At 43.7% G+C, this 14,461-nt stretch overlaps 5 protein-coding genes across 5 annotated transcripts in view; 3 read left to right on the top strand and 2 right to left on the bottom strand.

The window, feature by feature from the left end:
• The first annotated feature begins 5,352 nt into the window (after positions 1-5,352).
• BDR25DRAFT_345913 (uncharacterized protein) lies at positions 5,353-7,472 on the top strand. The gene is made up of 6 exons (XM_033694092.1): positions 5,353-5,650; positions 5,705-5,739; positions 5,792-5,988; positions 6,037-6,656; positions 6,755-6,949; positions 7,096-7,472. Exons 1-6 carry the CDS (start codon positions 5,468-5,470, stop codon positions 7,303-7,305), a joined length of 1,440 nt encoding a protein of 479 aa, XP_033542553.1. The 5' UTR covers positions 5,353-5,467; the 3' UTR covers positions 7,306-7,472.
• A 480-nt stretch (positions 7,473-7,952) lies between these two features.
• Positions 7,953-9,176, bottom strand: BDR25DRAFT_238990 (Metallo-dependent phosphatase; the record flags this gene model as incomplete). Its single annotated transcript, XM_033685655.1, has 2 exons — positions 7,953-8,593; positions 8,651-9,176. 2 exons carry the CDS (start codon positions 9,174-9,176, stop codon positions 7,953-7,955), a joined length of 1,167 nt encoding a protein of 388 aa, XP_033542552.1.
• A 643-nt stretch (positions 9,177-9,819) lies between these two features.
• BDR25DRAFT_238961 (P-loop containing nucleoside triphosphate hydrolase protein) lies at positions 9,820-10,583 on the top strand (the record flags this gene model as incomplete). The annotated part of the gene is made up of 2 exons (XM_033685654.1): positions 9,820-9,891; positions 9,939-10,583. 2 exons carry the CDS (start codon positions 9,820-9,822, stop codon positions 10,581-10,583), a joined length of 717 nt encoding a protein of 238 aa, XP_033542551.1.
• Positions 10,584-11,335: 752 nt separating this feature from the next.
• On the bottom strand, positions 11,336-13,735 carry BDR25DRAFT_336820 (uncharacterized protein; the record flags this gene model as incomplete). Its single annotated transcript, XM_033693139.1, has 6 exons — positions 11,336-12,841; positions 12,875-13,033; positions 13,076-13,090; positions 13,121-13,168; positions 13,208-13,306; positions 13,343-13,735. 6 exons carry the CDS (start codon positions 13,733-13,735, stop codon positions 11,336-11,338), a joined length of 2,220 nt encoding a protein of 739 aa, XP_033542550.1.
• A 252-nt stretch (positions 13,736-13,987) lies between these two features.
• BDR25DRAFT_336819 (uncharacterized protein) overlaps positions 13,988-14,461 on the top strand; it is a 2,158-nt gene continuing 1,684 nt past the window's right edge. Inside the window, exon 1 of the mRNA XM_033693138.1 lies at positions 13,988-14,433. Coding sequence (XP_033542549.1) covers positions 14,323-14,433 — 111 coding nt within the window. The 5' untranslated portion in view covers positions 13,988-14,322. The remainder of the gene's footprint in view (positions 14,434-14,461) is intronic.

The following is a 14,461-nucleotide window of genomic DNA, read 5'->3' as shown; positions in this document are numbered from 1 at the left end:
AGATCCTTCCTGTTGTTTTGCGCAGTAGAAGGTTACAGACTGTATAAGCCTGCCTTTAGAACTCTTATTTATAGCTATACTTTACTGTTCTACAGCTAACAGAGAATATAAAGATAAGGCAGGGACCTGCTAACTAAGAATATACTTAGTAGATATTAGACTTAGCTAGGTGTAATAAAAAGTCTATTGCGCTTCTTTCTAGAATCTAGTAGTTTTAGTCTATATCTGCATTCTATTCCTACATCTATCTACTTAATTTACTTTAGAAACCTACTAATCTAGAAGTTTATACTTCTTTATTAAAGTAAAGGTGTATATTAGCAGTCTAGAATAACACTATTAATTCTCTAAATAACTTTCTATTTAAGCGCTTTAAAGGTGTTGTAATAAAATTCTACTTTACTAATAAGGTTTACTAATTTTTTTTAGACAGAATTAATTAACTACTAAAGGACCTACTTTAGAGCTTTAATTTGCCTAGCCTTCCTCTGTCTACTTTATAACTAAAGGTTAGTGTTTCTATTATGCTCTTGCGCAATCTAGATCTAGGGCAAGGATTGTGTAACAGCACACGTCTTATAGTCACTACTGTTAGCCAGACAGCGCCTTTCTTTATTAGTAGAATACTTAGCAGTAAGTTTAATAGTTAGATTTAAATAATTACGCGCGTAAAGTTAGTGTCTAAGAATAATAATGCTTTACCTTTTTTAATTATTTAGTATTAGATTCTAGTCTAACTTTGTTTTACTATGTCTATTAACAAGTTATAAGGTTAGTTGCTTAAGATTATTAGTGTTAACCTACAACATTCTATCTTTACTTATAGCTAGTTATATGTAGCCCTTTTATGTGTTACTACTGTATCTAGCATCTCTATTCTAATTCTGCCTAGTTTAATAAGTAAGGTAGTTAATATTATGTATTCTAAGGTTATTTTATAGACTGCTCTGTACAGTGCATGTACATTTCTGCCCTGCTACTATATATTTGCCCTATTAGTAACGTCTGCTTTTATTATAATTATATTAGTCCTGCGCTATCCTATTTTAGGCAGTGCCTCTAGAAATCTAGTTTTAGCTTTATGTAATAACAGATCTAGCCTTAGCCTTCTTAAATTAGGTTTAATCTCTTTTAATTTACTATAATACTTTCTTTTTACTTCTTACCTACTATATTATACTTTTTATTATTTTGCCTTCTATCTGCTTGCTATGTTACTCTTTATGTACATATCTGCTAGGGCTATTTTGCCTTCTAACCTTCTTGTACATAAAGAGCCTATTAGGCCTGTAGCTGTTATGCTAAGTATTAAGTAGTAAACATTTGTTTAAGAGATGCTTAATTAGCATTACATTATAACTACCTACTTTACCTGCATTAATTATAGTCTAACTAGACAAGAGAAGAGAAGTATTAGCTACACCTACCTTAACATAAGCTACTTTTATGCTACTTTATTATATAAGCTAATTTTCTTATAAAACTAAAACTTTTATTATTTTTTTACTATTTTACTTAAGTATAATATTCTCTTTTTTAACTTTAACTACAACCTAGACTAGCCTTTTGTTAATAATAGGGGTGTAATAAATTAGTGTTAGTAGGGCTGTTACTACAGCCTCTACCTGCCCTATCTAGGGCGGCTTTAGTCCTAGATGTAGTTCCCCTTTACTGTTGTCTAGGAGTGGCCGCTCTAGGATGGACTAGTTTATGGTTAGGTAGTAGGTGATCTACTAGATGCTACCTAATTCTATCTGCTTTATATATAGAACTATAACATAAAGCTTCTAAGGCTTATGTTTTATAATACTAAAGTAGTTAAACTAGAAGACCTATATTCTAAGCCTAACTTTTATTTCTAGCATACTCTTTAGCTAAGGCATAGGCGTGTAAGGTTAGAAAAATAGTACACATTAGAAAACTTTTCTTATTAGGTTTAGCTTAATGTTTATTAAGTATGTTATCTTAACTAGTCTTTAATCTTTTCTAATTATACTCTAGATTTATTATAATCTTAAATGCTCTATATATTATCTATTAGCATAACATCTTTAGTTATTACTAGAAAATTATAAGCTAAAGTATAAAAATACTTTTTTACTTTTAATAAAGTTAATATTTAGTCTTGCTCCTCTTTCTTTTACAAGCTACTATAATAGTAGCATGTTACAGAATCTCTAATTAGTGTAGATCTGTTATTAGGTAATTAGGCGCATAGATTAGGCTTATTAGCACTAGTCTAGTTAGAAAAAAAAGGCAGATAATTAATATTAAAAGTAAAAAAAATATTTTACTAATTAAATTAATAAAGATACTACTTACCCTAAGAAGTTAAGAAAGTTTATAGGTGTTTAAGGTCTTAAGCTTTAGCATTATTTTTTTAAAGGTCTTAATAATATATAGCTACTAATTTACTTTATATCTATTATAAGAATAGTTATGTGCAGCCTATAATCTAATTATATTAGCTACCTATTATAAGATTATAAACGCTATTCTTTATATAGTAAGTATATTATTATAAGGTTAATCTGTTAACTCTAGCAGGGAAAGCGTTAGTAGGTGTAGTGCTAGAGTAAACTGCTGCTACACTAACTTACATCTATCTAAAAAATAAACTAACTATCTAAACCTAGTAAACTAAAAGTAACCCTACTAACTCTACCTAATGCTTTTAGGGTCTACTTTAATTAGTCTAAAAAAGATACTAATAATTATTAAGCCTATGCTTACACTTTTTAAAAAATTTCCTTTTCTTTAGTGTGCTTTTTATAAGGACAGTTATATTAGTGTAGCCTAGATTATTTGCTGCAGTCTTAACTTTTTTTTTCCTAATATTACTTAACTCTAACTAGATTAAGTGTTTATTATAAGATTATTTTATAGCTAATTAAGTCTTAACTTTTTTAATAAATAGAAAGTTAGAACTTAAAGAAGTGTTAGTAGAAACCTTTATGTTATTAGTAGCTATAAACTTTTTATTATTAGTATTTTCTAAGTCCTTATCTTTTTTAGATTAACTCTTAGCTATGTTAGTGTTGTCTATAGGCTTTTTTACTTTTTTTTTATTACTATTAGCTAGGCCCTTTTTAGCATTAAAAGCTATGCTAACATCTACTACTATGTTAAACTAGGATAATAGGGACTGCATTACCTTACTAAGTTCTATGCACTTATCTGTTATAAGTTCTATTATATTTTTAATCTAGTCCTAGACCTAACTAAACTAGGACTGTAGTAATTTATTATCTATAAAAATTACTTCTTAGAATAACTTAATTATAATTAGTAGAGCTGTGTACATATTTTGCTGTATAGGCTAGGCCCTAGTCTTTAGAACTTAGTGACTAAACAAGTTAATTATAAAGGCTATAACTAGATTATAAGGAATAGTAGGTTTATTATAGATTAAAACTAAAGTAGCTTTTTAGGGGCTTAGATCTGCCTTAGTTAAAGCTAATCTAGGCCCTTTTAGTGTTAGAGTGGATGTTAGCACAGCTAGACTTTTCTACAGAGTAGGGATGCTTTTTAGGGAGGTAGTAATATCTTTAGGCATTGCTTTCTTTTTTTTTAGCTAATAGACTTTATTTTATTTAATAAATTTAGTTTAATCTGCTAATATATGTTAGTATCTAAGTATATCTTATTTAGAAAAAGAATAACTTACTTTAAAAATTATAACTTTTACCTTTTGCACTATAGTAATAATTTGCACAACTATAGCTAAAATAGTTAGAGACATATACATAGTAGATAAACTTACTATTTTTCTTTAAGCATTTCTAGTAGAGATCCTGTAAGATCTAACCTACTATAAAGGCTACTAGTGCCTTAGCTGCTTTAGGGCGTGTGACTTTAATTAAAACTAAGTTAAAGCTGTTCTAAAGAGGATTAACTTATGTACACACTATAATAATCTAATTTATTTGCATCTTAACTAACTTTAAATAGGCTGTTGTAACTTTTACATTTAAATCCTTTATAAACTTAGAGTCTATTAGGCGCCTAGAGAGTCCTATTATCTTTACAGCAGTCTAGACCCCTTTATATAGCAGCTTTAGATTAATAATTTTATATAAATTAGTGTTTTTTATAGAAAAGTTAGACTACTTAAATTTACTACTTAAAAGTTTAGGCTAAAGTATAATCTTTCTTTTTTTTTTACCTTTAGTTAGCTTTAACCTAGCTTTAGCTAAATCTATCTAATAAAGCAAAATAATTAGGGTTAGAGCAGGTAGGGCCTAACCTATGCTATATCTGTAATGTCTATACTAGGAATATAGTGGCATAAACTGCTGCTAGAAAGGGTACAGTCTGCCTAAAGCAAACAGAGGTGCTTTATATTAAGGCTACTAGGTGTTCTAGTACAGACCCTAAGCCTGCAGATATTAACTCTAGGCCTGCAGATATAGACCTTGCAGTAGCAGATATAGTCTGCAACTTAGCTAACAGGTAAATTACTGCTAATGTTCTCTATAGCTAGATATAAGTTAGATATAAGTAGAGGTAGGCTGTAAAAAGATATTATTAGTTTAATTTTTTTTTAAGTTATATTAATCTAGATTAATCTAGATTTACTTACACTTTTACTATACTATTACTAGCTCTAATCTTAGCTGCTCTGCAAGCTGTCTAGTCTAGTCTGGCTAAAGGCGTGGGCAGGCACTGTCTAGTTTAGTCCTGCCTATAATGCTATTAGACTTAGGCAAGACTACGTGTCTTCTAGTTAAGACGTATTAGGCACAGAAGGTAAAAAGGTAGGTCCTAATAACATGTTATTTAATAGGGTGGGTTTGTTATTGTCTAGCGCCTCTATTTTTCCTAATTAGCCCTAGATTATAACATGTGTAAGGTAAAACTTACTATTACTATTAGCACTAGCCTTTTTAGCTAAGAGGTTTTAGCTTTTAGTTAAGCCTTTACCTTAGAAATTAATAATAACCTTAGTATTAATTTTTAGTAATAAAGGCTTATTATTAAGTTATAACTAGTTGTTATTTAGTATTATTATAGTGTTATTAGACACAATCTGCTGCGTTAGAAGTAAGTAAAGGGTGTTAGAGGCTGTTCTAATTAGATTTTAACCTAAAACGTGCAGATAGGGTAAGATGTGTACCTGTAGTGTCCTTAGCAGTTTAGGATTAGCTAGTAAGGTCGCACTGCCCTAGTTAGGTGGGTTGGTGGGCGTGGCAGGAGGAGATGTGAAGCTGGGTTGGTTAGATTGTTTATTGTGGCGGCCGTGCGCGTAAGCGAGCTGTTACGTAATCATTCCTAATTAGGACTAGCCCCCTTCTTCCTGGAAAGGAAGGCTAATCTGCTCGTCATTGCCAACTTCTTCAGCTTCGATAAGCCCTCCATTGATGCCTACTGTACCGGTCGGTAAAATTGCTCACTATGATTGATGTATATCATTTGCTTTTAGCGTTGATCTATCCTACTCTTGTTTTCTAGTGTACGTTGGGATATTATGGATTCAAATTTCGATCCTTTCGCCCAGTTGTACGGGAGGCTGATGGATGAGAACGAGAGCGAATGCTGCAAAGCCGAGGAATGGAAGTTTTTCACCCTTAGCTACAATGCTGGTCAGACTGCGGAGCTTGAGGTGGTTGGGATGGATATTTGTGGGATTGATGATTGGGTTGAAAAAATGGTCTGCATATCATCATCTATAATGGTCAACATCAGTGCTGACTCAAAGTTCCAGATATCGTCCAACAAGACTCCAGGTGTTGATCTTCTGTATGTTTCTCATAATAAAATCCATTCGAATTCCTTCAATTCATCAAGGTAGCCTCGCGAGACACAGTCAGCTAGGACGACAAGACGTCCCAGCTCGATGGATGCCCTTCCGACCCGCACACTTCAGAAAAGTCTTCAGAGGTCTCTCTCTCCACGAAGACTTCTACGATTTTCGCACCTACGCTAGTGAATCGGGCGGGCTTGCTTACCATTCTTGGAGAGACCCGAAAGGTGAATTAATCGGTCTCAGTACCTCCCCCACCCCCACACCCCCTCGTCCCAACTAACCCTCCACATAATTCTTAATCCGCTCCGCCCATTCCTCCGTAACCACCCACGGCTCAAATTGGTCCTTCGCACTTACCTGGCATGCTAGCACTGGCCGCACAACCGGTTTCCTAGACGGTATTGCTGACATAGACATGTCCGACTTGGAAAAATACTTGAAATCCGCATCACCACAACTCGGGCATCCGCTTATGCTTCCAGAAATCCTACTGGATATGATAACCATGCACCTCAACCTTCGAATCCGCCTCCCGGAAGAGCAGAAACACTTCGCTGATGAACGACGAACCGGCGTCTCGCACGTATATCCATTTAATACTGTGTGGAATTTTAGCTTCAGCGAGTTTAGGGAGACGATGCAGCGCGCGACTACGTTTAATACGACGTTAGCGTATCTGCAGAGGAGATTTAAGTTCGCGACGCAGCTTGCGAGGAAGCTGGTAGAAGTGTTAGAAGAGATAGAGGGGTGTCTGGAGGTGGATAAGGATGGGGATGGAGGGAGGAGGTTAGGTTTGGAGATAGGTGGTGTGGAAAGAAAAGAGAGGTTTAGGAATCGAATCGGGTTGTTGGAGAATTTTGAGTGTCAGGTTGAGTGTATGCAGAAGAGGAACGAGAATACTATTGCTGTGGTATGTGGTTCCCCCTCGCCCTCCCCCCTTCCTTTTCTTCACCGCTTGTCCGTCTGCAACAGCCATGTTCTTCTTGTGCAAATCCTAAAAAGATAAAGCTCTGCACAGTCCTCTCCCAAATCGACTCTAAAACCCAGGTCGAAAAGGCGGAAACCCAAGTCGAAATGGCAAAAGCGCAAGTCGAGATGGCGAAAGCTAGTTTACAAATCGCACAAGCTGTTCGTGGTGATGCGATACCAATGCGGACGATTGCTTATGTTACTTTGCTGCTGCTCCCCGGGACGTTTATTGCAGTAAGATGACTCCTCCTTCCTCACTTTTCTCTCACACCCCAGCTCCTTCTACCTCCTCCCCCTTTCCTTATCCCACTGAACCTCTCTTCTCCCCCAAAACACACCCTCCAATTACCCCCACCCCATCCACCCTAACTCCATTGCAGGCAATCTTCGGAATGAACTTCTTCCAATTCGACACTTCCACGCGCCAGCTCATTGTTGCGAAGTCCTTATGGCAGTACTTCGCTTTCGCGGTCCCGGTCACGGTTCTCACAGTTGCTATCTGGAATTATTGGGTGCGGTGGGAGAAGTCGAGGGAAGGGGACATAAATAGTGCTAGTGGGGCGGAGCAATGGTGTTGGGAATGGGGATGAGAATGCGAGTGGGTGCCAGAGGGGAGCAGAAGCGGCGTGGAAGTGGGCGAGGACATGAACATATGCAGACTATACTGCTGCTCGCATTTCCGGAGATATTTCCGGGGTTTGTGCGGAGATTTGGTGGTAGGAAACTGATAGATGCGAATGTGGAGTTGGTTGCTGCGGATGGGAATGAGGTTTGAAGATCTACATCGGTAGAACTAAGATATATGTAAGTCTTGGCCTATCGTGAGTGTGAGCCCCAACTATCACTTTTCCTAGGCTATATTTTGGACTGAATGCAATGGTGCCGACAGAGTGAAGGGAAGAAGTAATCTTAGTCTGATAGAATTACTTGTGCGAAGGTCCTCTCCAGGGTCCTTCACACTCTACGACAGAAATACGGCCCGGGGATCCATCTTGCCCCGAAAGCTGCACCTAATCCAAACGCCTCTACGCCAATTGATCAGGCTAGAAACGCAAAGTATGCATTCGTCACACATGCATAAGAGTCGTGAGCGCAGGGTATCATCATCTCAGACGACCCGGCCGCCCCCATACCCTATCCAAAGAAGGGTCTCTCCTCGAATTCCAGTCCTTATCCAAACGCCCGATATTCGATCCGTATCTAAAGTACACAGCGTACAACGTCTAACACACCGCTTTTACTGAATATAAGTCTTACACTTCATACTAACCAGCGTAGTCTTCCCTTCCTCAATCACCAACGCAGTCAAATGCCCACCACTCACACATCCCGAATCCAGCCCCTTACTGTACTTCATAATATTCTTCCCCCTCTTCCTATCATGCCCATAAATCACCGTCATGCGTTCATGAGCAGGAAGTTTCGCTTGTTGATGGTTCCAGAATTTTTCCCACGGTGTGCCATCACGGTTTTCTGACGGCAAACGTGTCTTTAGATCAATCGTCCGCATATTCATGCACTGAAACGGATCCTGGCGTTCGAGTGGGACCCCGGGGACGAGTCCGGCGTGGACTACGACCAACTCGCCGGAGCCTTCGACAGGGCCGACTTTGAGGATGACGGGGCATTGTTTCAGCCAATCTATTTGCTCACGCGAGAATTGCTTTGCGAGTTTCCGGATCGGGTAGTCGCCGTGCGAGAAAGATTCTTCGTCGAGGAAGTCGGAGGAGCGGTCGGTGGGTTCTTCCGGGCCAGGGAGTGGGGCATGGTGGGCGCGCATTTCAGCGATGGAAAGGAGGGTCCGGTCTTCGTGGTTGCCCCGTACTGCGGATGCGCCGAGTTTTTGCGCGAGCGAGATTACGCCTGGGGAATCGGGGCCTAGGGAAAGCTGCGTGTTAACACTTTGTCTCTAGGGCTTATAGGTGGGGGTTATACCTTTCGCGATCATGTCTCCCGTTAGTATTAAATGATCACTCTCCTCCTTGAACTCGACCTTCTTTAACAACGCGTCCAACTCCTCTTTACACCCATGCACATCTCCGACGACAATTAATCTCTTGCCTTCAGCACCTTTCGGCAAATGCCTCTCGTCCATCGTCTTAACCTGAATCATATCCGTAAAATCTGGCCGCATGTTACTCCCAAAGGCTGCCTGCGGAATATCATCCATCTCCCTCAATTCCTGTCGATTCGCCTCCCACCGCGGGCCCAGGTACGATTTCCACGAAATATACGTGATAAGAAGCAGGGTAAAGTAGATGACGAAATACCGCTGAATTCTGCGAGGAATTCGGTTCGAAGTGCGGTAGATCATAGCTTTCCAATGTGGGGGGATGAAATGATCGTCTTCTTTAGCGTAAAAGCTTTCGTCTTCGTCAGACACGTAGAGGTTGTCGTTGGGAATGAGCTCCACGAGGGGTCGACTGGTGGTTGATTTTACGTCAATGCCGCGGTAGGACATTGATTCGGGGGAAGGCTTTGTGGATGTAACTATATTTGGTGGCGGGCTTGTCCGTGTGGACGAGCGTAACCATGTAGTGTTGGTACACTTTGGCGAACTGCGGGTTGTGGAAGTTTGTTGTTTCAATCGATGACGCGGCTTGGAGGAGAGATCTACTTTGGAGCGAGGAGGGAAGGTGTCGTTGACATGGGTATTTTGAGGTTGAGGATGATAGCTGGAAGGTGAGAGAGTCGTGCCAGTATTGTCCTGCCCCGAAAGCGGGTCATTGTCTTGTGCCATGACCTTGTTGGGTGTTAGTGGCTCCTTTGGCTGGAGGATCGGCTGTCGGAACAACTGCCAAGAGCCAAGGGAATCACGAAACTTGGCGTCGGTTGACGTGATGCTATTATTGGGACAGGCAATGAACAGGTGTGTGGATGCCTTATGCGATTGATCCTAAAGGTGCGGAGATGGGAATTGACACTGGCGAATGAGTGGGTGTTTGAAGGATGCATGACGTCTTAAGTTGCATTGCATTCACCCGTATCGCAGAGCTCGTTCTAGGTTTAGCGTCGTTGGAAGGCGCTTGGTATCATCTCAACTCTCTTCTGGTGTCAACCCCATGGCCCTCCCAAGCCTCCAACTAAAGTACAGTCTACAGACAATGCCAGCAATAGAAAAGGAGGTCATCATATTCGGAGAAGGTGGCGTGGGTAAAACATGCTTCACTGACATGGTATGCCTCTCAACCACATCCCATGTGGCCTTGACTCAACCCACTAGTTTATGCGAGAGCGGCATTTCGCATTCTATGATCCTACCGTGACCACACCAGAGCGCAAACGCGTGGTCATAGATGGCCTAGCCTGGTCGCTTCGCTTAGTCGACCTGAGGGCCAGTCTTTTCCAAGAGTCCGATCTCCCAGGGGAGACGGGCTTTGCTCCCCGTTATTTCGTTAAAATGCTGAGGGACGCTGATGGAATCATATTCCTGTACGACATCACGTCAAAGGCTAGCTATGAGCATATTGTGAATGAAGGATATTTGGATGCTTGCCGCTGGAGGCGGATGTACCGGGAAAATACAACGACACTCAGGTCTTACCCTGCGGGAATGCAGCGCTTTGGATGCATTCTTGTGGGCAATAAACTCGACCTTGGCCAAGAGAAGAGGGAGGTTGATAGAGATGTTGCGCAAGAGTGGGCTGAGTCAATGGGCATGCAATTCTTTGAACTGAGTGCGTTTAGCAACGAGTCGATCAAGGAGGCTATGACGGCATTGGTGAAGTCTATGATCAAGGCTGAGGAGAGGGATAATGAAGATCTTAGTGAAGGGGAGAACTTGAAAAAGAGTGTGGTGGCAAAGGCGAAGAAGCTAGCATCTGGAGTTCCTTTTCGGGGTACTCAGCGGAAGATGATCTCCTTGTAACTAGCGCTATCATCGTTGATAACCGATATTTTTCACTACCACCTTGCTGAAGTCCTTCATACCACTTCTCGAGGGTCCAAGTCACTCCGTGGGCAAAGGAGATGCCGCCGAGGATCCGACCCATGACAAAAGTCGACCGAGACGCCCGCCTTCATTCTCAAGACTTCCAGCACATGCTATATCTTAGTCCCGTGTCTTTAAAATATTTCCTAGGGATAGTCTCCTAGATTATCTATAAGCCTAGGATCTTTTCAATAAGCTACCTAATTAACTCTGAGCCTAGCATTCTATACTACACCGCTAAGTTTCTTAAGGTTTAGAGTATTATTAGCCTCCTCTATACCTAAATATTTAATACTAAAGATAATCTACGTATTTTCGCAACACTGTAGGTATGTGGCCTTTCAGGGATGCTTTCTACGAAACCTGATACTAATCACGTGCTCGCGCATAGACCTCGCGCTATCGCTCGAGCTACCACCATCAAACATTTGCTGGAACCTGTCCAGCTTCCCGTTTCCCTCTTCACGAAACGTCTTCGACGTTCACTAGATACAGTACGGAACAATCTATGAATGCTCTTCTTTGAGCTTCTATCCCTTGTTCGTAGCATATCCGTGACAGTCCCCCAATCCCAATATGCGGTTACTTGCACTGAGGGTATCATTCTCGCAGCGACCCAAAGAAAACAATATACTTATTAACATTTATCCATTTTTCTTGTACTAAATGTATATCTACAAGTTATCGATTCATATACCTACCAGAGTCCCAATAACCCCCTCACCCGTATCACCCACCCTCCTGGGCGGTCTCCAATCAAACAGATCATACGCCTCCGTACTCCAAGGTCCTACATCAGTGTCCATAGGCGGACTCTGGAGCATCGGATTCACATCGGCCCCCGCCTTCCCTACCTCGATACTAGTATCTACGTTCAGACTCTGAGTCCGGATGAACTTCCGCCGGGGATCGGTTTTGTTGATTAGAGCTGCGAGACCGGATTTCGGGGGTGGAGTTGGGATGTTGGTGTTGGTGTTGGGTTTTGCAGGGTTGGAGGTGGAAGCAGTGGTGTTGGCGTCGGCATTGGGCAGATTCCGTTTCTCCCATTCCTCAACCGTCGAAGGTACCGGAGGATCGGCATCATTTGCAGAGCGCACGCGGCGGAAAGGGCGGTTTGGAGACTTGGAGACTGAGGAGGGCTGACTACTATCATCAATAGGGTCGAGCAAGAGAGACAGCTCCGTAGTGCTCATTCGCCCGAGTTTGGCGACACTGGCAGGTTTGATGACTGCTGGGGCAGGGGGAAGTCGGGGTGCAGATTTGGTGCGCTTTTGCGGACTGGGATTGGGTTTGGCATTCGAGCCGCTGTTTGGTTGTAACTTCTGGTTCCGTTTGGGCTTTTTGTGGAAGCCTACGGTGGAGAGGGCGGGTTCGCAGGGCGAGAGGGAGGGACGGAAAGGGTTGGAGAGGGTCTGGGGGTGAGGCTCGTTGCGAGGTGGAGGGTTGGATTTGGTGGGTCTGGACGATTGGCCGATGGGAGATACATCCTCTTGCGGGTTTGGGTTCCTATCTAGACATCTCTTCGTAGGGGCTGGCTTGGGCATGGCGACTTTAGATAAGCTCTGCCATTCGGGGGGCAACTTCTTTGCTGGTTTGGGTTTTGGGAGATTTACTGCAGGTGGAGAGGAGGGGTTTCGTCGTGTTTCTGGTCTAGAGGCTTCTTTAGGAACTATCAGGCGCTGGTCCATGAGTCCGTGGATAATTGTCATGTCCTCAATGGCGTCGAGAGAAGACTGGGGAGATGTTACTAGTTCGGCAACCTGGGGTCTTCTATTCTTAATTGCTGATGTTGTCTTCCTCTTCCTATCTTTTCCATTCACTGTCGCGCCCGATCTCGATGTCTTGCGCTGAACTAGTGATTCGTCGCTATCAGAGGGCCACGGAACGGGTTGAAATCTTGAGGCACTATTGTCCTTCTCTTTCGACTTCCGGGGCCGTTCTTCGGAAGGTTCTGCTCGTTGTGGTAGTGATTGACAGAGGAGTAATCCACGTCTGTTGCTGGTAGAGAGGCGGAGAGATTTTGCTCTGGGATCCCGGAGTGGTGAATTGGGTGGGCAGACATCTTTCCGAGCCTTCTTCGTCTGTGCTAAAGCGAAGTCTATGTTGCTGAGACGGTTAGAAGCGCTAACCGGAGGAGACGAGGAACGTGGAGGTGGCTGAGGGGTCGCCTTGCGCTTCGATTTGGGGAGTTGTATCTTCCGCTTTGGCAGTTGTAGCGTCATTTGGACAGGGACTTCCTTTGTCATAGCTGGCGGAATCGCGGGAACGGGACTAGGTGGAGGCCTTGGTTTCTCCATTCCCGGCGGAGTGCTGGGCAAAATGATGTCTGAGGGGACATAGTCCGGTTCGGAGTTCAGGCTGATGATTGTAGCTCCTTGTGGATTTGGCTTGCGGGGTGGAGGAATTGCCTTTGAGTCCGATGTCCTCACCCATAGGGGTGGATCCTTTCTTTGGGGAGATTGCTTGGCTCTTACAGGGCTCAACGGCTGTGGAGAAATTGTAGCATGTCTAATCTTCTGCCTCTTTGGTGCCCGTCCCTCGGGCCATTCATTCTCTTTCACCTTCTCTTTCCGCACGTCGTAGGGTGACTTCAGCGGCGCCGCCTTCCCGATCGGCCCCTTTGGCGTTCCGAGCAGGGTATTTAGAGACTTGTGCCGTAACTGAGAGCCATTCCTGATACCGTTGGGCGGGGGAACCAATGGCCGAGGGGGGGCTCTCGCTGCAGGCATGACACGCTTGCACTGCGGAGACTGCCTCGTTTTTTTTTCAAACAGCGGGGTCAAGTCCGTCTGCGTCACCCCCATAGCTTCTGTCACCTCCACCATAATGCCCTTGTCCAGTGTGAGCTCACCGCCCTCCTGGATGGTGGTGCTGTCTTTCCAGTATGTGTCTCCGAGGAAGTTGCGGGTCGCATCGTACACCATGACGCGGCTGTTGAAGGAGTGGAATTTGAGGAATCCATCGTGCCATCTCTTCTGCTTCCGGCGCAGATCATGGGTGAAGAGGCAGCGGAACTCTTCTACGGGTGCCGTGTTCTGGGACGCGGGGATGTCAGAGAGACGCGGCGTAGTACGAAGAGGAGCCGTCATAGTGAGGATGCTTGGCTGGGGCGCGTCGAGAGAGCATTCAGAGTCGTAGACATGCCGTCAAGCCAGCGGAACTGTACTGGGGTAAGTGGAAGTGGGTGGAAGATGTGTGGAAGTGGGCGGGAGTGGGATGCTCGACGCGCCGGGCTGCCAATGCGAACCCTAGGCTCGTCACCAAAGCATGTGACCCCCGAGTGGCTGGGACCCCACGGTCATAGTGTCGCACAAGCTGCAATACACCCGCCTGCGCCCCCTCGACAATGTCCGCCTGCAGCATGGACATGAGGGAGGGTGACGCCGCAATTAATCCCCCAAATCCTGACCGCTCTGGAAGCTCTGCTGCGGCTGAAACGCGGGCCTCTTGGTTGCCTGGCCCCAATTGCGCATCCCGCGAGCAGTTCAACCAACCTTGGGAAGCTTTTCACCTCTCTTGCCATTAACCGCTAGACGGCCCACTCCCCGCCTAGTAACACATCCACACACACACACAGCTGTACTAGTCGCCGTCCCTTCTCCTCACTGTCCCCTCCGGACACGTTTCCTATCGCTGCTCCTCCAGCGTCGCGGCCAATTGTCGCCCGCTCGTCACAATGCAGCGAATACAGCGGAAGTTTGGCGTGTTCCTGCCGCGTGTGCCCAATGAGGCTGACATCGAGTCGATGCTGCGCGACTTCAACGACTCGGACCAGATGCTCGAGAAGGTACGACTGCCGTCCAACTCACCCCCCC

This window comes from Lindgomyces ingoldianus (genome assembly GCF_010093535.1).
Source record: "Lindgomyces ingoldianus strain ATCC 200398 unplaced genomic scaffold BDR25scaffold_37, whole genome shotgun sequence".
NCBI classification, from domain to species: Eukaryota; Fungi; Ascomycota; class Dothideomycetes; order Pleosporales; family Lindgomycetaceae; genus Lindgomyces; species Lindgomyces ingoldianus.
This window is presented reverse-complemented; position numbering and strand designations above follow the sequence as displayed.

Excerpts from the sequence above, each read along its gene's own strand:
- BDR25DRAFT_345913 (XM_033694092.1), top strand. The coding sequence starts at position 5,468 with ATGGATTCAAATTTCGATCCTTTCGCCCAGTTGTACGGGAGGCTGATG. Across the intron at positions 5,989-6,036 it reads AGGTGAATTAATCGGTCTCA|AATTCTTAATCCGCTCCGCC; the intron begins GTACCTCCCCCA and ends AACCCTCCACAT. Across the intron at positions 6,950-7,095 it reads TCCCCGGGACGTTTATTGCA|GCAATCTTCGGAATGAACTT; the intron begins GTAAGATGACTC and ends ACTCCATTGCAG.